The sequence below is a fragment of the Hylobates moloch genome, unplaced genomic scaffold, assembly GCF_009828535.3.
Source record: "Hylobates moloch isolate HMO894 unplaced genomic scaffold, HMol_V3 SCAFFOLD_16, whole genome shotgun sequence".
Classification (NCBI taxonomy): domain Eukaryota; kingdom Metazoa; phylum Chordata; class Mammalia; order Primates; family Hylobatidae; genus Hylobates; species Hylobates moloch.
In genome coordinates, this window is record NW_026652291.1 from 58,792,429 (window position 1) to 58,815,409 (window position 22,981).

The 22,981-nt window shown below is 39.7% G+C and overlaps 1 pseudogene and 1 gene segment (V, D, J or C); both read left to right on the forward strand.

Annotated features, from left to right (window-relative positions):
* The first annotated feature begins 14,039 nt into the window (after positions 1–14,039).
* Positions 14,040–14,737, forward strand: LOC116484557 (T cell receptor alpha variable 5-like). The segment is given in 2 exon segments: positions 14,040–14,091; positions 14,268–14,737. Coding segments are annotated over 2 exon segments (522 nt in total).
* Positions 14,738–15,108: 371 nt separating this feature from the next.
* LOC116484550 (large ribosomal subunit protein uL4-like) lies at positions 15,109–16,386 on the forward strand (annotated as a pseudogene).
* Positions 16,387–22,981: the final 6,595 nt, after the last annotated feature.

Consider the following 22,981-nt stretch of genomic DNA (forward strand, 5'->3'; position numbering starts at 1 on the left):
GAGAGGATGATATTGCTCGCAATATCGCAGAAAGTGTACACATCCCCTGTGATATTGTTCCTCATATCCAGTGGGGGAGAGGATGATATTACTCCCAATATTGCAGGGCATTTACACCCCCCCTATGATATTGTTTTTAATATCCAGGGAAGGAGAAGATAATATGACTCTTAATATCACAGGGGGTGTACACCTCCTTTGTGATATTGTTTCTAATATTTAGGGTGGGAGACGATATTAATCCCAATATCGCAGAAGGTGTACACCATCCGTGTGATATTCTTTCTAATATTCAGAAAGAGAGAAGATATTACTCCCAATATTGCAGGGTGTGTACACCCCCCGCCCCGTGATATTGTTCCTAATACCCAGCGGGGGAGAGGATGATAGTACTTTCAATATCACAGTTATTGTACACCTCCCCTGTAATATTGTTCCTAATATCAAGATGTGGAGAGGGTGATATTATCCTTAATATTGAAGAGGGTGTATACCTTCCCTGTTATATTGTTCCTAATATTCAGAGGGAAAGAGAATGATATTACTCCCAACATCACAGGGCATTTACATTCTCCCTGTGATATTGTTTCTAATATCCAGGGGGGTAGGATGATATTACCCCCAATATCGCATGGGGTGTTCACCCCCCACCCCGTGATACAGTTTTTAATACCTAGGAAAAAGAGGATGATACTACTCCCAATATCGCAGAGGGTGTACACACCCCCCTGTGATATTCTTCCTAATATCCAGTGGGGGAGAGGATATTACTTTCAACATCGCAGGGGGTGTACATATCCCCGTGATATTGTTCTTTATATCCAGAGGGGGAGAAGATGATATTACTCCCAAAATCGCAGAGAATGTACACAGCCCCCACCCCCGGGCTTTTGTTCCTAATATCCAGGGAGGGAAAGGATGATATTACTCCCAATAAATATTGCAGGGGGTGTACACCCCCGTCTTGTGATATTGTTCCTAATACCCAGGGAAGGAAAGAATGTTATTACTCTTAATATTGCAGAGGATGTACACCTTCCCTGTGATATTGTTTATAATATCCAGTTTGGGACAGATGATATTACTTCCAATACCGCATAAGGTGTACACCACCCCTTAATATCCAAGAGGGGAGAGACTGCTATTACTGCCAATATCGCAGTAGGTGTACAGCCACACAGTGATATTGTTCCTGATATCCAGAGAGGGAGAAGACAATATTACTCCCGATATTGCAGGGAATGTTCACCACCTCCACCGTGATATTGTTTCTAACATCCAGGGGAGGAGAGGATGTTAGTACTCCCAATATCGCAGGGGGTATACACCCCACCCCGTGATATTGTTCCTAATATCCAGAAGTGGAGAGGGTACTACCTCCAATATCTCAGGGGGTGTACAACCCCCATGTGATATTGTTCCTAATATCCAGAAGAGAAGAGGATGATATTACTTCCAATATCGCAAGGGTGTACACCTCTTTGTGATATTGTTCCTAATATCCAGGTTGAGAGAGGATGATATTACTTCCAGTATTGCAGATATATACTTCCAATACCACCCCTGTGATATTGTTCCTAATATTTAAAGAGGAGGAAAATAGTATGACTCCCAATATTGCAGGGGCTGTACATCCCCTCTGTGATATTGTTTTTAATATTCAGGGGAGGAGAGGATGATATTACTGGCAAGATCACAGGGGTGTACACCCCTTCATGATATTGTTCATAGTATTTATGGGGAAGAGGATATTATTCCCAATATTCCAGAGGGTGTACACCAACCCTGTGATATTGTTTCTAATATGCAGCAGGGGAGGGGATGATATGACTACCAATATTGCATGGGGTGTATAACCCCCTGTGATATTGCTCCTAATATCCAGCAGGGGAGAGGATAATATTGCAGGGGTGTACACCCTTCCTGTGATATTGTTCCTTATATCTAAGAGGGGAGGGGATAATGTTACTCCCAATATCGCAGGGAGTGTACAATTCCCTGTGACATTGTTCCTAATATCCAGAATAAGAGAAGAGGATATTACTCCCAATATCTCAGAAGGTGTACACCCAGCCTATGATATTGTGCCTAATATCCAGAGGAAGAAAGGTTGATATTACTCCTAAAATTGCAGGGGGTGTACACACCCCATGTGATATTGTTCCTAATATCCATGGGGGAGATGATATTACTCCCAATATCTCAAGGGTTGTACACCTTCTTTGTGAAATTATTCCTAATATTTAGAAGGAAAAGGATGATGTTACTTCCAATATTGCAGAAGGTGTAACCCCTCCCCGTGATATTGTTCCTAATATCCAAAAAGAAAGAAGGTGATATTACTGCCAATATCACAGGAGGTGTACTCTTCCATTGTGATATCGTTCCTAATATCTAAGTGAAGAGACTATGATATTACTGCCAATATCACAGGAGATGTACAGCCCCCTTTCATATTGTTCCTGATATCCAGGTGGGGAGAGGATGATACTACTCCCAATATATGGGGGGTGGTGTACACCTCCCCCTGTGATATTATTTTTACTGTGTGGTGGGGAGAGGATGATATTACTCTAAATATCATAGAGTCTTGCTCACCCAGGCTAGAGTGCAGTAGCGCGATCACGGCTCACTGCAGCCTCTGCCTCCCAGGTTCAAGCAATCCTCCTGCCTCAGCCTCCCAAGTAGCTGGGACCACAGGGGTGAGCTACCACACCCACCTAATTATTTTTGTATTTTTGTAGAGACAGGGTCTCACCATGTTGCCCAGGCTGGTCTCAAACTCCTGAGGTCAAGCGGTCTGCAGCCTCGGGCTCCCAAAGCAATGGGATTACAGGCGTGAGCCACCATGCTCGGCCTGCAATATAAAATCTTGAGTGAGACAAACCCCACTGGCCAGAACCAAGGGGTGAGTGGGAAGTGTACTACCACCACAGATGCAGGAGCTGGGTGCCCCTGCTTCGTGGATGGACTTGGAAGGGTGTGGCCTGAAAGTCACAGTTTCTGTCCCAGCGGCCGGGAAGGCTTAACGGCCTGAGCAGTTTTGAGTTCTAAGTGCAGGCTTGCTGGAACCCACCTAGCTCCTGTTAGCAGAACACTGTGGGTGCTTGGGAGCTGAATGAAGCTTATTGCTGCCTGCTACCCTCTGCTTCCCACTCAGATTCTTCTGTGCAGCAGAAGAATCTGTGCTCCTCCATGGAACATTACTTCAGCAACCAGGGAACTGTTCTGTGATCCCAGTAGGGCCACTGCTTATACTTGCATGTGGAAAGCCATACTGTGGACTTGCATGACCCAGCCCCCAGCCAGCTTTGCCCCTCCACTTGCTGTGGTAGTGTAATACAATATATAGCTTACCTGATGCTTTTGTCTCACTGCTCTAGAATTCTTTCCTTCACATTGACTTTGAGATTTCTCAAAGAACTAGAAGTAGATCTACCATTAGATCTAGCAATCTCACTACTGGTTATCTACCTAAAGGAAAAGAAGTCATTATATTAAAAAGACACCTGCATGTTTATCACAGCACAATTCACAACTGCAATGATATGGAAGTAACCTAAGTGCCCATCTACTGATGAGTGGATAAAGAAAATATGGTATATACATACCATATACTACCATTCAGCCATAAAAAATAATAAAATAATGTCTTTCTCAGCAACTGGAGGAAACTGGAACTGCAGGCCATTATTGTAAGTGAATTGGAATTTGATCAGAAATCAAATGCCAAATATTACATGTTCTCACGTATAAGTGGGAGCCAAGCTATGGATATGCAAGGGGATACAGAGTGGTATAATGAACATTGGAGACTCAGAAGGGGAGATGTTGGGAGGGGAATGGGAGATGCGAAACTACTTATTTGGTACAATATACACTACTTGGGTGATGGGTGCACTAAAATCCTAGAACTCACCACCATAGACTTCATCTATGTAACCAAAAACCACGTGTACCCCTAAAGCTATTGAAATAGAAAAAAATTTTAAAAATGAGGCCAGGGTCATACCATGATTTTTTCCTCTGAGAGAGAAACAGCCAAAATTATTTCATTTGGAACTCATTAATACATTTACTCAGCAAATATTTATTTTGTATTATGATGTGATAGGCCATGATGTAATGGAGGAAGTACCTTATTCTCCAATACAGATAAGTTTTCTGCACAAACGGAGGCTTTATTCTTCTGTGGGCAGACAGCACAAACAAACAAACAAACAAACAAACAAATGATTTCCAAATATAAGTGACATTTGGAAGACAAAATAGGGTAATGTGAAGGAGAATCACGGTGGTTATGGAGGTCATTCAGTGGTGACATTTGAGCTGAATCTTGAATGACAGAAAAATGACAAAACCATTTAAGACCTGGGGTAATAAAGAGTTTTCAAATGCAACAATGGTCCTTAGGCAGAGCATGTTTGCTGCATTTATGACAGAAGCTGGTGTTCCCGGAATATAGCGAGAAGGAGAGTGATAGGAAATAATGTCAAAAAGGTAGTTATGGATTTGAAAATACAAAGCCTTGTAAATCATGGTTAGATTCAGATTTCATTCTACATGTATTGGGAAATATTTGACTACCTAATTTATATTTTAGAAGGATCACTCTTCGTGCTTTGGGGAATGGCTCATAGGGTTGGCATGGGGAGAGACTAGGGCACAAAGACAGAACTTGGAGGGGACCCAGTGAGACCTGATGGAGGTATAGACTAAGTGGTAGAAGTGGGAATGAAGAAACATGGATGAATTAACTTATATTTTTGAGGTAAAAAATAGATCTTAATGATGATTTGTATATGGCAGATGGGGAAAAAAAGGGAGTTGATGGTGACTTTTAAGTTTTTGGCTTATGTAGTTACATGGAAGATGAGATAGGGAATCCTGAGAGAGGAAATATTTTTGATTATAGTAGGCAGATAAAAGTGTTATTTCAGACATGTTACATTAGAGATATCTATAAGGCATTCAATTGTAGTTGTTGACCAGGCAGTTCCATATTGAGCCTGGAGCTAACAGAGGACATAGCTGGCCTATGGGATAGTGTTCAAGCCATGCATTGAATGAGATCACTTAGGGAAAGAGTGTGGATGGAGAAGAGGTTCTTAACCTGAGCCCTTGGACTGTCAGTTCAGGTTTAATAGCGAAGGAAAAGTCAGCAAAGGAGATCGAAGTCTATTAGTGAATTGGAAGGGAAGCCAATAGGATGTGCTGTCACAGAAGGCGAAACAAGAAAATGTTTCAAGGAGTGGTCGATTGTGTCTCCTACACTACTTCTGGGTTTGGGTGGGAGCTTGTAGTGTGAAAAGAAGAATTAGTCAGAAGAGACAGATGGAAAATAACTTCAACTGGAAAGGATTAATGAAATAATCCCTTAGTGTTCTTATTCCTGCATTTAAAATTTTCATGAAATTTTATATATTGACTTTTTTTCTTAATGGTTTCTGGCATTGGTATCACACTTAAAAAGGCTTTTGTTGCCTTGCTATTATAAATAATCTTCAATTTATATTTCTTCTATAATTATGTTAGTAGCTTTGTTTTCATACATGAAAACTTTGTGGACAATCATAAACTTATTTTTAGGATATGGAGTGGAGCAGTGACCCAGTTTTATTTTTCCCCAATATTTATTTAGCAATGTACCCTGTCTTCACTAATCTGAAATGACGTATTTCTCTAAGAATTTGGGTCTCTGTCTTGACTCTCTGTCCTCTCACCACTATTTGTGCACATATTCCATACTCATTTAATTACTTGAAAAATTATTTGATAATTTATTTCAGTAGTATTGGACCCAGTTTATGTACTTTCCTGCTTTAATTTGGCCATTGTTTTCTGCTCAGTATTACTGCTAATCTTCCAGGAAAACTGCCTAGTACAAACTGCATTCTCTAATCTGGAGAGAGAAAGTTAAACTTCTATAGGAAAAAGTTGCCTCAAGTCATAGTTGTGTTTGCTGAAGGGCAGGGACCACTGAAGTGGCTCTCCTGAGCTGTCATGTTACTTGCAGGCAAAGGAGAATTTACCATGAAGCTCCTCACTTTCAGGGGCATTTTCCAAAATTTCTTTAGTGGGAGGTACTGTAATGCTGCAGTTCTCAACCTTTTTGGCACCAGGGACTAGTTGTGTGGGAGACAATTTTTCCACAGACCAAGGGATTGAGGATGATTTCGGGATGAAACCATTAGCTCATCAGGAATTAGTTAGATTCTCATAGGGGCAGTGGTCAGGTAATTCCAGATTGGAAGCCGAGGGGGGATCAGAGGTCAGAGTCGAGACCAGGTGAAACCCCGTCTCTCTGTAGTCCCAGCTACTCGGAGAGGCTGAGGCAGGAGAATGGCGTGAACCCGGGAGGCGGAGCTTGCAGTGAGCCGAGATTGCGCCACTGCACTCCAGCCTGGGCGACAGGGCGAGACTCCGTCTCAAAAAAAAAAAAAAAAGAAATAGGCAACGTAGCTCCCTCGCATGCACAGTTCACAGTAGGGTTTGTGCTTCTATGAGAATCTAATGCCACTGCTGCTCTGACAGGAGGCGGAGCTCAGGCAGCAATGTTCGCTTGCCCGATGCGCACCTCCTGCTGTGCGGCCCGGCTCCTAACAGGCCTGGTCCATGGCCTGGAGGTTGAAGATCCCTGCCGTAATGGGTTTTGTGATCAGAAAAATATTAAACAAAATTCAACAGCCTTGGAAAACAGTTATTTATAAACATTGCATTTTATTTAAGAGGTTGAATATATACATTGTTTTGCCATTTTGAATTTATTAGCAGTGTGGCAAAGTTAGCCTAATTTGCTATTAGTAAAACTGAAAACCATTTGATAAGCTCTTAGAATTATGCTAATTTGTCTAAACTGTAGTAGAAGCTATTTAATTAAAAACTGCAGCTATATAGTTTAATCTATGACCCTCATAATTTGATAGAATTGAGATCATAGGTGTTGTGAAGTATGACTAATGCCCTAATATAAATAAATAAGTAATATACTGTCATAAACAGTCTCAGTATACTCTGAATTCTTTCTTCCAACAGATTTAATTTGTATAGACAATAGTAATATATTTGGATAAAAATTCCAAATTTGATTTCACTTATACTTGTTGATGTTTGTAATGAGAGAGTCTTTCTGCATATGTTAAAATTCATATGTTAATAGGTGTTTTAAGGAGCTTGTAAAAAGAGATGACTATGGAAACACATAATTACCTTAAATTTTCATCTTTCCTTTGAAAACAAATTTCTCTTAAATTTAGGATTTCTAAACAACCTATTGTCTGTCTTTGATCAAATGGAAATTTAATATACATAAATAGGCACTGATGTTTGCAAGTAAACGGCATAAAAAGTGGTAAAGTAAGTTATGTGAGGGATGTTTTTTAAGTAACAAGAAGAAAAAAATGTTATGATTTGTCAATAATACGTATAAAATAACACTGTGAGTATTTGGGAAATACACAAATGAGAAAAAAATTTAAAAATGCTGTCTGAAGCTTCCAAACAGTGACAAAATGTAAGAATAAACTGCGGGGGATATGTCACTTGGACAGAAACACACTGAGTGAGGTCCCTGTGTGGTGTATGGCACAAGGAAATGAAGCTCAAGCAGAAAGCAGCTGTCTTATTGGGTTTAGGAGTCAGAGTTTGGAGTTCGGTGCTGACAGAGTAGCTGAAATTCAAAGGGGGATCCAGGAAAAGAAGGATCCACAGTGTGAGGAGTTACAAAATCTTATAAAGCCACACTTAGTTAGGAACTCAGCAAAAATAACAAAAAACAAATAACCCAGCTGGGTGCGGTGGCTCATGCCTGCAATCCCAGCACTTCGGGAGGACCAGGCGGGTGGATTGGTTGAGCCCAGGAATTCGAGACCAGTCTGGGCAACGTGGTAACACCCTGCCTGTACTAAACATAGAAAAATTAGCCAGGCGTGGTGGTGTGTGCCTGTATCCTCAGCTACTCAGGAGGCTGAGGCAGAAAGTACAACTGAGCCTGGGAGGTCCAGGCTGCAGTGAGCCATGATGGTGCCATTGCATTTCAGCCTGGTGATATATGAGACCCTGTCTCCAAAAAAAAAACCCCAAATATATATATATATATAATATAAAGTTTATTCACATTATATATATTTTATATATAAATAAATTATTTGTGTCCTTTACTCACTTCTTAAACACCATAAAAAAGTGAGTAAAGGACGTGAATAATTGTTTAAAAGAAGACATAGAAATGGCAACAAGCATATGAAAAAATGCACAGCATCATTAATCTTTAGAGAAATGCAAATTAAAACTAATGAGATACCATCTTACACCAGTCAGAATGGCTATTATTAAAACGTCAAAAAAAAAAACAAAAAAAACCAGACATTGGCGAGGATGCAGAGAAAAGGGAATGCTTATATAATGTTGGTGGAATGTAAATTAGGATGACCTCTGTGGAAAACAGTATGGAGATATCTCAAAGCAGTAAGAATATAACCACTATTTGATCCAGCAATCTCACTACTGAGTGTTATTCAAAGAAGAGGAAATCATATCAAAAAGATACCTACACATGTTTATCGCAGAAGTATTCACAATAGCAAAGATACGGAATCAACCTAATTGTGGGATAAAGAAAATGTAGTATATAGACACAATAGAATACTATTCAGCCATAAAAAGAATGAAATCATGTCTTTTGCAGCAACATAGATAGAACTGGAAGCCATTATCTTAAGTGAAACAACTCAGAAACAGAAAATACTGTATGTTCTCACTTATAAGTGGGAACTAAATAATGTGTACACATGGACACAGAGAGTGCATAATAGACACTGGAGAGTCTGAAGGGTGAGAGAGTGGGATTGGGGTAAGAGATGAGAAATTACTTAATAGGTACAATGTGCATTATTCAGGTGATGGCTATACTAAAAACCTAGACTTCATATTCATGTATAAGAAATGCACTTGTAGCTCCTAAATTTATACAAGTTAAAAAAAACAAAACTATCCCTTGGTTGATTCTTGAGTTGTGCATGCATAAGACAAGACTCTAAGAAAGTAAGTAGAAAACAACAGCCAGATGGCTGAGAGAAAAGATTTTAGCAGTTACCCTGAACTAGGGCAATAGAATTTTAAATGCAACTGCTGCCAAGTGAAAGAGGTTTGGTAAAACCTTAGGCTTTCTAATGAAAACCAAGAAGTACCACGCCCTAGAAATAAGGACAATACTCTGGGACAAAAGGGTATACCCTACAAATAGGTCTATACCCTAGAACGAGGACATTTAACAATAAATTAATGCTGACAGTGTATGTTATCAGCAGACTCATACTTCAAAAATTATAAAGTATTTTTGTTAGGTGGTTTGTTGACTGAAGGGAAATGATATCAGATGGAATTTATGACCCAAGGAAGTAATAAAGAACATTAAAAATAGTAACTATGTGGAAACATTAAAAAGAGATTACTTTTCTAAGTTTTTCAAAATGCAACTGACAAATGCAAAAATAATAACAATGTATTATACCATTAATAACATATATAAATAAAATCAACAGCAATAACACAAAAAACTGAAGGGGCGTAGGATTAAACTGTTGTAAGATTCTTGCATTATGTATGAAGTAGTATAATATTAATTCAAGAGAGAATCTGATAAACTGAGGATGCATATGATAATCTGTAGATAAACAATTAAAAAACAAAAGCAAAAAGGTTTAGCTAATAGCCAATGGGGGAAACAGAATGGACAAGTATAAAAACTTCTCAAATAAATCAAAATAAGGAAGAATAAAGGGCATATTAACAAAGACTAGAGGAAAAACATAGAAAAGGCATTATGATTGTAGATTCAAACCAAATAAAAATAATTACATTAAATGTAAATAGCATAAACATTTCAAATAAAAGGGAGATATTCTCAAACCAGACAAAAAGACACAGTTGTATGTCATTCACAAAAAATGTAATTTAAAGACAAAGATAAGTTGAAAGTAAGAGGCAACATATGCCATGCGAATAGCAACCATAAGAAAGCTATGTGTCTCTATTAATATTAAAGAATATTTGAAAATGAGGGGTGTTATGAGATAAAAGGGTTATTTAATAATAAACAGAGGGTCATTTGATCAAGAAGAGATAATATTCTCTAAATGTTTATGTACTGATAGCAGAGTTATAAAATATATGAAATAAAATTCACAGAATTAAAGGAGAAATAGGCAAATCTGTAATCAGAGTTGGAGACTGTGATGCTCTTCTCTAGTAATTGGTAGAACAAGCAGACAGAAAGTCAGTAAAAATATACAAGGCTGGAACAATCAACTAGATCTAATTGACATTTATAGAGCACTATACCCACCAAGTGCACTATATACATTCTTTTCAAGTGCACATAGAACGTTCATCAAACAGACCATATTTTTAGATGTAAAACAGTCTCAATAGATTTGAAAGGATTAGAATCCTACAGTTTTCTCATCACAATATAATTAATTTAGAAGTCAGTAACAAGGTATACAGTAGAAAATCCCCAGATATTTGCAAATTAAGCAATATACTTCTAAGTCACCCATTGATAAAAGAAGAAACTGCGAGGAAAGTTAGAAGATATTTTGAATTAAAAAAATGATAAAATATAGCCTGGGCGCGGTGGCTCACGCTTGTAATCCTGGCACTTTGGGAGGCTGAGGTGGGCGGATCACCTGAGGTTGGGAGTTTGAGACCAGCCTGACCAACACGGAGAAACCCCATTTCTACTAAAAATGCAAAATTAGCTGGGTGTGGTGGCACATGCCTGTAATCCCAACTACTCGGGAGGCTGAGGCAGGAGAATCGCTTGAATCCGGGAGGTGGAGGTTGCAGGTGAGCTGAGATTGTACCATTGCATTCCAGCCTGGGCAACAAGATCGAAACTCTGTCTCAAAAACAACCAACCAACCAAAACAAACAAAAAACCCCTTAAAATTTCACAGAAAAATTCTAGGCTCAGGTAGCTTCAAAGGTGAGTTGAATAGAACATTTAATGAAGAATTAATTCTAACCCAACACAAAACAGAAAATAGAAGGAGGGCAGTCCAGCCCCATCTGTAGTCATCCACATTGAATCATCAGCATCAGCATCACTTTGGAATTTGTTAGAAATGCAGAGTCTTAGGCCAAACCCCAGTCCTGTTGATTCAAGATTTGCATTTTAGCACAGTTCCTGAATTTGTACCTTTTTGTTCAGCAATGTGGTCCTGAAGTGGGGAAGTAAACAGAATGATGAAGGGAAGTGGGGAAAATATTTTTTTCAAGTTCTAGGTTTTTTTTTTTTTTTAAACTAGTTAATTGTTTTATTTTGTTGAGACTCTAAACTTACCTTAGATTCAATTCTTTTATTTGTGAGCGAGATTGGGCTAGAACAGTGGTTTCCCTATGAGAGCAGTTTTGTCCTTCAGGGGATATTTTGGAATATCTGGAGATATTTTTTATTGTCTTACAGAGAGTTGAAACTGGCATTTAGTGGAGAGAGGTCAGAGATGCTCTAAACATCCTAAAATGGACAGGAGAGCTTCCAAACAAGAATTATTTTGTACCAATGTTAGTGCCAATATTGACAAACTGTGGACTACAGAATCCTAAGGGTCCTAATAGCTCTGAAATTCTGGGATCCGATTTAACTGAAAAGACATTCACTGAATACTGTGTGCCAAGTTATTATGGTCTTACATTGGCGTGCCAGCGGGGAGACACTGTCCCACAGCATGGGCATACACTATCTGGCCCCTAACCACGTATATGACCATTGATCTATGCCAACCAGACAATACATGTTCAGAATTTTGAAAAGAATAGGAAAGCTAGGGTCAGCCACTCTCATACTACAAGGAAATCAGTAATTAAATCTCTGACATAAGTAAGAATAGGCCAAGGACTGTTTATAACTAGCCTCATCACTCAGATGTACTTTCTATTTTGTATTATTAATAACAAATTATACTCATTATCCTGTATTTATAAATATAATGTGCATCACATACAGAGTGAAAGAAAAAATGACCAAGGGAAAAGAAAAAGTAGATAAATTGGGAGCAAAATGAACATTGCTTATGCATAGTGAAATCCATGTCAGTACTAGAAAATAGAGCTATTCCATGCCATTGTTTTTGACAATAAGGCAATATTTTATGAAAAAATCATAGGGGTAGAAATTTTTCCAGGCCATAATTGTGAGTAGTGTTACAGTAAATAGGCGGAACAGAAGCAGACCACCTAAAGACTAGTATTTTCAACTCTGCATGCTATGTATCCAAAGGACAGATATTGACCTAAAGTGTTAAGAAAAGTTCAAGGAAAATGCAACTAAGAAATACGGTAAAGGATCTGAGAATTACATTTATGATGAATGAGTAAAAGGATAAAACAATTTAAATGAAAACTTTAAATAAATACATTTAATGTATATAAATCTACATACATTTTGTAATATGTACATATCTTTGTATTTTAGGAAAGTGATTCTGCATAATCACACTCGAGATATATTGGTTATGCCATGTAGATGAGGAACTAGATTAATTTTCTACATTGCTTGGAGATCTACTAAGTCAAAGCACACGGGAGGGACTTCAACTTGTGAAAAACAGTCAGACCAAGTTTCCCTGGATGGGGAGTAAATTTGCCATTGTCAGTTTCCTACATATATTATGCTACTAACAGGCATTGGTTTTATGCTTACTTATATTTATTATTACAGGAATGAATCAGAAAGACCGAAGAAATTAAAATAGATGATGTAGGGTTTGGATAGAGAATTTAAAGTACTGAAGGACTTTATCACAGGGGAATATCTAAACAATGATTTTAGCAATAGACAATAAAGTCGAGGGAAAAGTTTTTGGGTCTGAAATCTGAGTTAGCAGTGCCCAGGGTAACAGGAGGGGAAATTCTACTACAGCTCATTATTCAGTGATCACATTTGAGGACAAGCCACTCATTCTGACAATAGGAATAAGAATACACTTGAAAAAGATGTACATTTGTTTACATTATCTCAATCTGTAGCCTGATGTTTCCTGAGATGTTTCCTCTTTTATGTCAATACTTTGCAATAAGTAAGCCACATATCCGTAATTTCAGATGATCTGTTCTTCCAGAGGAAAATATTTCAGAGTGCATGTCAGATTTTTCATCACAATCTATAGGCTAAACTCTTCCCTTTCATTAGACCAGTATTATTAACTCATGGAAGCCTTTCTCTATGAGAAAGGAGAAGCCCTCCTTCTATCTTTTATTGTATAATTTAGTCATTTTGAAGAAAACAACACTCATGTTTTGACCTGTGGCACTGTCAATTTCCTGGGAATGGCAAGAACAGGAACAAGACCAGGCTTGGAGGAGCAGAGCCTGAAATAGCATGCATCTGATATATTTAGTGAACCTGTCTTACTCCAATTTTTGTGCTTAAATGCTACCTTCAGAAAGAGTTTTCCTCTGTGAGTGCTGAAACAGGATGGTTAATTTGGCTGATTGATTTTCTGGCCAATTCAAAAAATAGTACAGGGATAAGGAGGAAACGTTTTACTCCTCAGTAGCTTTGTAGACTGAATCATAGCATTTTCTTACTTTCAAATAGACTGTCGTTAATAAACATGAAAAACCTCTAACTTCTTCAAATATATTTAACATGACTCAGTAGTGTGCTGAGAAGATAAAATGGAATTCTAAAACCTACGTTTGCACTTTTTCTGTCTGCTAATCCACATAATTTCTGACTGGAGGTACACTTGGAATTTACTTTATTTGGCCTTCTGCTGTTTTATGTGCCAGAATCTCCCACAGTTACAGGATAATTGGTTTAGCGTTTGGGGATCTGACCACAAGGTGGCAGAGCTTCTCTGCTCATGTAGAATGTACGAAAGGATCCTTTTGGTTGACTTCTGTGAGTAGGCTGACGACAGAAGCAGATAACTCTGTGGACAGTTTAAGAAACCACAGTGCTTTGGAGGAAAGGAAGAGATACTTGATAATATAGCTCTCTTGGCTGGAGATTGCAGGTCCCAGTGGGGAGAACAATGAAGACACTTACTGGATCTTTATTCCTGTTTTTGTGGCTGCAGCTAGACTGTGAGTCGAGAGCTTTTGGGGAACAGAGTGTTTAGTAAATATTCATTAGAAGTCTGAGGAGGAGACTCATCTGGTCTTTTCCAGAATGCCTGAAGTTACTACAGTGAAAAAAATAAAAAAGCAAACTCTAGAGAATGATGACCTGATGATCTTGTCTGACTTTTCCTTTTGCACAGGTATGAATAGAGGCCAGGATGTGGAGCAGAGTCTTTTCCTGAGTGTCCGAGAGGGAGACAGCTCAGTTATAAACTGCACTTACACGGACGGCTCCTCCACCTACTTATATTGGTATAAGCAAGAACCTGGAGCAGGTCTCCAGTTGCTGACATATATTGTTTCAAATATGGACCTGAAACAAGACCAAAGACTCACTGTTCTATTGAATAAGAAGGATAAACACCTGTCTCTGCGCATTGCAGACACCCAGACTGGGGACTCAGCTATCTACTTCTGTGCAGAGAGTACACATTGCTTCTCAGGCACCTGTACCCTGTACCCAAACCTGCACCTGGGACTAAAGCCGCACTCTATTTCCTTTGCCTTTAAGTCAGGGATTTTGCTGTATTGTATTTTTAATGTATGGACATTACAAAACATCCTAAAAGGCCAGTTTCAAAATGACTTAATAATTTTCAGAACATTTTGATTAAACTCTTCTTGGGAGTTAATGATTTCTTAGTTGATATCCTGGTCTCAGGGTTGACTTTATGGGTGCCATAAAGTCATCTGAATGATTTCTCCCCTACCAAGGACATCTTGGTGTCAGTGTCAGAGAATCCTCTCCTTGATGGAGTCTCTTATCTTTTAACATTAGTATTTATTAACTTTTTCTAACTATAAATATATTAACTGCACGGTATAGGAAAAAACAGGAAATTATAAAATAGAAAATCAAAATGTCTTATAATCCTATCATACAGATAATTCATAGCTAACATTTAGTATTCCTTCTTCATTAAAAAAAATTAGGATCGCCTTTCCTGTGGCAGCAGCTGGGGTGAGAGGAGCAGTGGCTCTTTCCTCTTCTCTGCCATGGCATGTGCTCACCCACTGATGTCAGCGTACTCTGAGAAGGGAGAGTCATCTGGCAAAAATGTCACTTTGTCTGCCGTATTCAAGGCTCTTTTTTGACCAGATATTGTGAACTTTGTTCACATCAACTTGTGCAAAAACAACAGACAGCTCTATGCTGTCAGTGAATTAGCAGGTCATCAAACCAGTGTTGAGTCTTGGAGTACTGGCAGAGCTGCATCTTGAATTCCCAGAGTTCGAGGTGGTGGGAATCACCATTCTGGCCAGGGAGCTTTTGGAAACGTGTGTCCTGGAGGTCGAATGTTTGCACCAACCAAAACCTGGCTCCATTGGCATAGTAGAGTGAATACAACCCTAAAACAATATGCCATCTCTTCTGCCCTGGCTGCCTCAGCCTTACCAGCACTGGTTATGTCTAAGGGTCATCGTATTGAGGAAGGTCCTGAACTTCCTTTGATAGTCGAAGATAAAGTTGAAGGCTACAAGAAGACCAAGGAGGCTGTTTTGCTTCTTAAGAAACTTAAAGCCTGGAATGGTATCAAAAAGGTCTATGCCTCTCAGCAAATGAGATCCAGCAAGGGAAAAATGAGAAACCATCACCGTATCCAGCGCAGGGGCCCCGCATCATCTATAATGAGGATAATGGTATCGTCAAGGCCTTCAGAAATATCCCTGGAATTACTATGCTTAATATAAGCAAACCGAACATTTTGAAACTTGCTCCTGGTGGGCATGTGGGACGTTTCTGCATTTGGATTCAAAGTGCTTTCTGGAAGTTAGATGAATGTTATGGCACTTGGCATAAAGCTGCTTCCCTCAAGAGTAACTACAATCTTCCCATGCACAAGATGATCAATACGGACCTTAGCAGCATCTTAAAAAGCCCAGAGATCCAGAGAGCCCTTCGAGCACCATGCAAGAAGATTCATCGCACTAAAGAACCCACTGAAAAGTCTGAGAATCATGTTGAAGCTAAACCCATACGCACAGATCACGCGCCGGAACACCATTCTTCGCTAGGCCAGGAATAACAAGCTCTGGGTAGATAAGGCGGCAGCAGCACTAGAAGCCAAATCAGATGAGAAGGGAGTTGTAGGCAAGAAGCCTGTGGTAGGTAAGAAAGGAAAGAAGGCCATTGCTGGTGTTAAGAAGCAGAAGAAACCTCTGGTGGGAAAAAAGGCAGCAGCTACCAAGAAACCAGCAGCTGAAAAGAAGCCGGCAGAAAAGAAATCTACTACGGAGGAAAAGCAGCCTGCTGCATAAACTCTTAAATTTGATTATTCCATAAAAGTCAAATCATTTTGAAAAGCTTCTTTTGAATAAAGACCTGATCAAAGAGGCAGTGAGGAAAAAAAATTAGGATCACACAGACTTGTATTTTAATTTAATAGTATATTCTAACCTGAATGTTTCACATTTCCCCAGTCTTATAAAAATAAATTTTTTTAATGATCTTGTGAGTGATTTTAGAAGCCAGCATTTTATTTCTCCTATAATCGTCCCATATATCTGTGGTGAAAGGCAGTTTTTTTCTGAACTCAGGTGTTACCCTTTAAATAGTTTCTTACATGTAGGAAGTTTTAAATTTTCTAGAAATTTATTTTTTCTTCTGTCCTAGAAATAATTTGTTTCTTCAGTCACTTATGCTCTTTTCCTCTCATTCTTTCTTCCTCCTTGAAGTGCTGAATGTTTTCATTTGTCCCATTTTTTTTTCTATTTTTCACAGCATTTTAAAGGGAAAGTTACATATTTCTAACATTGTATGTTAAGGTTTCTTTCAGCACTGATGATATTGGGATTTATTAAATCTTTCAGGAGCAGATAAGGAGGTCAGGGCTGATTTGGAATTATTTGCCAAGCCAGAAGTCAGGGTGTCTTTTGCTAGTAAGAATGGTACATCACTCATACTGAGACGCCAGTTGGAGAACTTGCTGGAGAGGTACATAGTGGTATCCACTTCTGTGCCTGAATTGCCTTTATATTACCATCTCTTTATTTTTATTTTTTATTTTTTATTATTATACTTTAGGTTTTAGGGTACATGTGCACAATGTGCAGGTTTGTTACATATGTATCCATGTGCCATGTTGGTTTGCTGCACCCATTAACTCGTCATTTAGCAATAGGTATATCTCCTAATGCTGTCCCTCCCCCATCCCCCCAACCCACAACAGTCCCCAGAGTGTGATGTTCCCCTTCCTGTGTCCATGAGTTCTCATTGTTCAATTCCCACCTATGAGTGAGAACATGCGGTGTTTGGTTTTTTGTCCTCGCGATAGTTTACTGAGAATGATGTTTTCCAGTTTCATCCATGTCCCTATAAAGGACATGAACTCATCATTTTTTATGGCTGCATAGTATTCCATGGTGTATATGTGCCACATTTTCTTAATCCAGTCTATCGTTGTTGGACATTTGGGTTGGTTCCAAGTCTTTGCTATTGTGAATAGTGCCGCAACAAACATACGTGTGCATATTACCATCTCTTTGAATGATTGTATCATTCTAACAGGGAGAGTAGTTTGGTGACCTAAGTTCAGTGGTTTGTTTCCTTAAAAATGACAATGATGCTATTTGGTATTCCTCTAATGGCATGCAAACAAACCACAGTTTGTTTCTAAGATTAAAAATTTTGTTTAAAAACAGATGTTTACTTTCCGAAATACCTTATGGAGAGAGTTGGTGTTTAGTTTTTCACTTTGTACTCGTTATCATCATTATCATCATCATCATCATCACCATCAAAGTGGAAGCTAATTCTTCCTCATATAATTCATGATCAGAATTACCCTTTATTATTTCACTCTTTGATCTCCTTCTACTCCCCAGGACCCCTGCCACTGCTTTATAAGTGTTAGTCTAATTGCTCATTTGTCCTTAGAGCTGTCTCAGGTGAGCTTTTATCATGTAGGCAGTAACACATGGGTTGATTGGACTATCCTTCAAGTCTATCTTCTTTATAATATCTTTAAAAAGTTGCTCAGTTTTTAGGGCTATGACTTGTGCCACTCCTTGTATCCAGCACTTGTGTGTATTTCACCGTTTTTAATGTTTTACCAATGGACATTTAAGGAAACGGGCTAGGTAAAATGCACTGAATACACAGATCCATCAATATGTTTGAAATAATGCATGTGAAGCACCTAGCATGATCCTGGCACGTACTCATCATTATTTAATACCGAATAGGTACTGACATATCAGCAGACTTCATCCTCAATATGGATGTAGCTAGATAAAAACCAACAGAATGTAGCTTTCTCTTATTTCTGGCTCGGTGTCTCACTTTTTCTGGTATCACAATGCCCACTAAATTGAACACGTCCAAAACTAGAATATGTCTTTTTTATTTTATTTATTTATTTTGAGATGGAGTTTTGCTCTGTTGCCCAGGCTACAGTGTAGTGGTGTGATCTTGGCTCACTGCAACCTCTGCCTCCTGGGTTCAAGCGATTCTCCTCCCTCAGTCTTCTGAGTAGCTGGGATTACAGGTGCCTGCCACCGTGCCTGGCTAATTTTGTATTTTTAGCAGAGACAGGGTTTTACCATGTTGGCCAGGCTGGTCTTGAACTCCTGACCTCAAGTGATTCACTTGCCTCGGCTTCCCAAACTATTGGGATTACAGGTGTGACCCACTTCACCTGGCCAATATTTGTCTTTTTAAAAATAAGTTTTTTGATATAGACTTGGCAAGATGGCTGAATAGGAACAGCTCTGGTCTGTAGCTCCTAGCAAGATTGACGCAGAAGGCGGGTGATTTCTGCATTTCCAACTGAGGTACCGGGTTCATCTCACTGGGACTGGTCAGAGAGTGGGTGCAGCCCACAGAGGGTGAGCCAAAGCAGGGTGGGGTGTTGCCTCACCTGGGAAGCAGAAGGGGTCAGGGAACTCCCTTCCCTAGCCAAGATAGCCGTGAGGGACTGTGCCGTGAGGAATGGTGCACTCCAGCCCAGGCACTGTGCTTTTCCCATGGTCTTCACAACCCACAGACCCACGGGAGATTTCCTCCAGTGCCTATGTCACCAGAGACCTGGGTTTCAAGCACAAAACTGGGCGGCTGTTTGGGCAGACACTGAGCTAGCTTCAGAATTTTTTTTTCATATGCCAGTGGTGCCTGAAATGCCAGCAAGACAGAACCATTCACTCCCCTGGAAAGGGGGCTGAAGCCAGGGAGCCAAGTGATCTGGCTTAGCGGATCCCACCCCCAAAGAGCCCAGCAAGCTAAGATTCACTGACTTGAAATTCTCGCTGCCAGCACAGCAATCTGAGTTCGACCTGGGACACTCGAGCTTGGTGGGGAGAGGGGCGTCTGCCATTGCTGAGGCTTGAGTAGGCGGTTTTACCCTTACAGTGTAAACAAAGCCGCTGGGAAGTTCAAACTGGGCAGAGCTCACCACAGCCCAGCAAGCCTGCTGTGGCCAGACTGCCTCTCTAGATTCCTCCTCTCTGGGCAGGGCATCTCTGAAAAAAAAAAAAGCAGCAGCCCCAGTCAGAGTCTCACAGATAAAACTCCCATCTCCCTGGGACAGAGCACCTGTGGCGGCAGCTTCAGCAGACTTAAATGTCCCTGCCTGATAGCTCTGAAGAGAGCAGTGGATCTCCCAGCACAGTGTTCGAGCTCTGCAAAGGGTCAGACTGTCTCCTCAAGTGGGTCCCTGACCCTGTGTCTCCTGACTGAGAAACACCTCCCAGTTGGGGCCAACAGACACCTCATACGGAACAGCTCTGGCTGGCATACGGCGGGTGCCCCTCTGGGACAAATCTTCCGGAGGAAGGAACAGGCAGCGATCTTTGCTGTTCTGCAGCCTCTGCTGGTGATACCCAGGCAAACAGGGTCTGGAGTGGACCTCTAGCAAACTCCAGCAGACCCGGAGCAGAGAAGCCAGAGTGTTAGAAGGAAAACTAATGAACAGAAGGCAATAGCATCACCATCAACAAAAAGGAAGTCCATTTAGAGACCCCCCATCTGAAGGTCACTAACATCAAAGACCAAAGGTAGATAAATCCACGAAGATGGGGAAAAACCAGCACAAAAAGTCTGAAATTCAGAAAACCAGAATGCCTCTTCTCTTCCAAAGGATCACAACTCCTTGCCAGCAAGGCAACAAAACTGGACGGAGAATGAGTTTAACGAATTGACAGAAGTAGGCTTCAGAAGGTGGGTAATAAACTCCTCTGAGCTAAAGGGGTATGTTATAACCCAATACAAAGAAGCTAAGAATGTTGAAAACAGGTTAGGTGAACTGCTAAACAGAATAACCAGTTTAGAGAAGAACATAAATGACCTGATGGAGATGAAAAACACAGAATGAGAACTTTGTGAAGCATACGCAAGTATCCATAGCCAAATCAATCAAGGGGAAGAAAGGATATCAGAGATTGAAGATCAACTTAAAGAAATAAAGTGAGAAGACAAAATTAGAGAAAAAAGAATGAAAAGGAACAAACAAAGCCTCCAAGAAATATGGGACTATGTGAAAAGACCAAATCTACATTTGATTGGTGTACCTGAAAGTGATGGGGAGAATGGAACCAAGTTGGAAAACTCTTCAGGATATTATCCAGGAGAACTTCCCCAACCTAGCAAGGCAGGCCAACATTCAAATTAAGGAAATACAGAGAACACCACAAACATACTCCTTGAGAAGAGCAACCCCAAGACACTTAATCATGAGATTCACCAAGGTCGAAATGAAGGAAAAAATGTTAAGGGCAGCCAGAGAGAAAGGTCGGGTTACCCACAAAGGGAAGCCCATCAGACTAACAGCTGATCTCTCTGCAGAAACCCTACAAGCCAGAAGAGAGTGGGGGCCAATATTCAACATTCTTTTTTTTTTTTTCATCGTTTCAGCTTTATTTTATATTACATAAAAATTACATTTTTGAAACTTTATGGAGACCATAAAACATTCGCTTTCAAAAAATTACCCTTGTTGCCTATAGTATCTTCTCCATAGGCATATTCTACATGTGCTTTATGATTCCTTAATTTTATTTTGTTATTATTTTTTATTATACTTTAAGTTTTAGGGTACATGTGCACATCTTGCAGGTTTGTTACACACGTATACATGTGCCATGTTGGTGTGCTTCACCCATTAACTTGTCATTTAGCATTAGGTATATCTTCTAATGCTATCCCTCCCCCGTCCCCCAACCCCAAAACAGGCCCTGGTGTGTGATGTTCCCCTTCCTATGTCCATGTGTTCTCACTGTTCAATTCCCACCTATGAGTGAGAACATGCAGTGTTTGGTTTTTTGTCCTTGCGATAGTTTGCTGAGAATGATGGTTTCCAGCTTCATCCATGTCCCCACAAAGGACATGAACTCATCATTTTTTATGGCTGCATAGTATTCCATGGTGTATATGTGCCACATTTTCTTAATCCAGTCTATCGTTGTTGGACATTTGGGTTGGTTCCAAGTCTTTGCTATTGTGAATAGTGCCACAATAAACATACGTGTGCATGTGTCTTCATAGCAGCATGATTTATAATCCTTTGGGTATATACCCAGTAACGGGATGGCTGGGTCAAATGGTATTTCTAGTTCTAGATCCATGAGGAATCGCCACACTGACTACCACAATGGTTGAACTAGTTTACAGTCCCTCCAACAGTGTAAAAGTGTTCCTATTTCTCCACATCCTCTCCAGCACCTGTTGTTTCCTGACTTTTTAATGATCGCCATTCTAACTGGTGTGAGATGGTATCTCATTGTGATTTTGATTTGCATTTGTCTGATGGCCAGTGATGATGAGCATTTTTTCATGTGTCTGTTGGCTGCATAAATGTCTTCCTTTGAGAAGTGTCTGTTCATATCCTTTGCCCACTTGTTGATGGGGTTGTTTCTTTCTCGTAAATTTGTTTGAGTTCTTTGTAGATTCTGGATATTAGCCCTTTGTCAGATGAGTAGATTGCAAAAATTTTCTCCCATTCTGTAGGTTGCCTGTTCATGCTGATGGTAGTTTCTTTTGATGTGCAGAAGCTCTTTAGTTTAATTAGATCCCATTTGTCAATTTTAGCTTTTGTTGCCATTGCTTTTGGTGTTTTAGACATGAAGTACTTGCCCATGCCTATGTCCTGGATGGTACTGCCTAGGTTTTCTTCTAGGGTTTTTATGGTTTTAGGTCTAACATGTAAGTCTTTAATCCATCTTGAATTAATTTTTGTATAAGGTGTAAGCAAGGGATCCAGTTTCAGCTTTCTACATAAGGCTAGCCAGTTTTCCCAGCACCATTTATTAAATAGGGAATCCTTTCCCCATTGCTTGTTTTTGTCAGGTTTGTCAAAGATCAGATAGTTGTATATATGTGGCATTATTTCTGAGGGCTCTGTTCTGTTCCATTGATGTCTATCTCTGTTTTGGTGCCAGTACCATGCTGTTTTGGTTACTGTAGCCTTGTAGTATAGTTTGAAGTCAGGTAGCGTGATGCCTCCGGCTTTGTTCTTTTGGCTTAGGATTGACTTGGCAACGCAGGCTCTTTTTTGATTCCATATGAACTTTAAAGTAGTTTTTTCCAATTCTGTGAAGAAAATCATTGGTAGCTTGATGGGGATGGCATTGAATCTATAAATTACCTCGGGCAGTATGGCCATTTTCACGATATTGATTCTTCCTACCCATGAGCATGGAATGTTCTTCCATTTGTTTGTATCCTCTTTTATTTCATTGAGCAGTGGTTTGTAGTTCTCCTTGAAGAGGTCCTTCACATCCCTTGTAAGTTGGATTCCTAGGTATTTTATTCTCTTTGAAGCAATTGTGAATAGGAGTTCACTCATGATTTGGCTCTCTGTTTGTCTGTGATTGGTGTATAAGAATGCTTGTGATTTTTGCACATTGATTTTATATCCTGAGA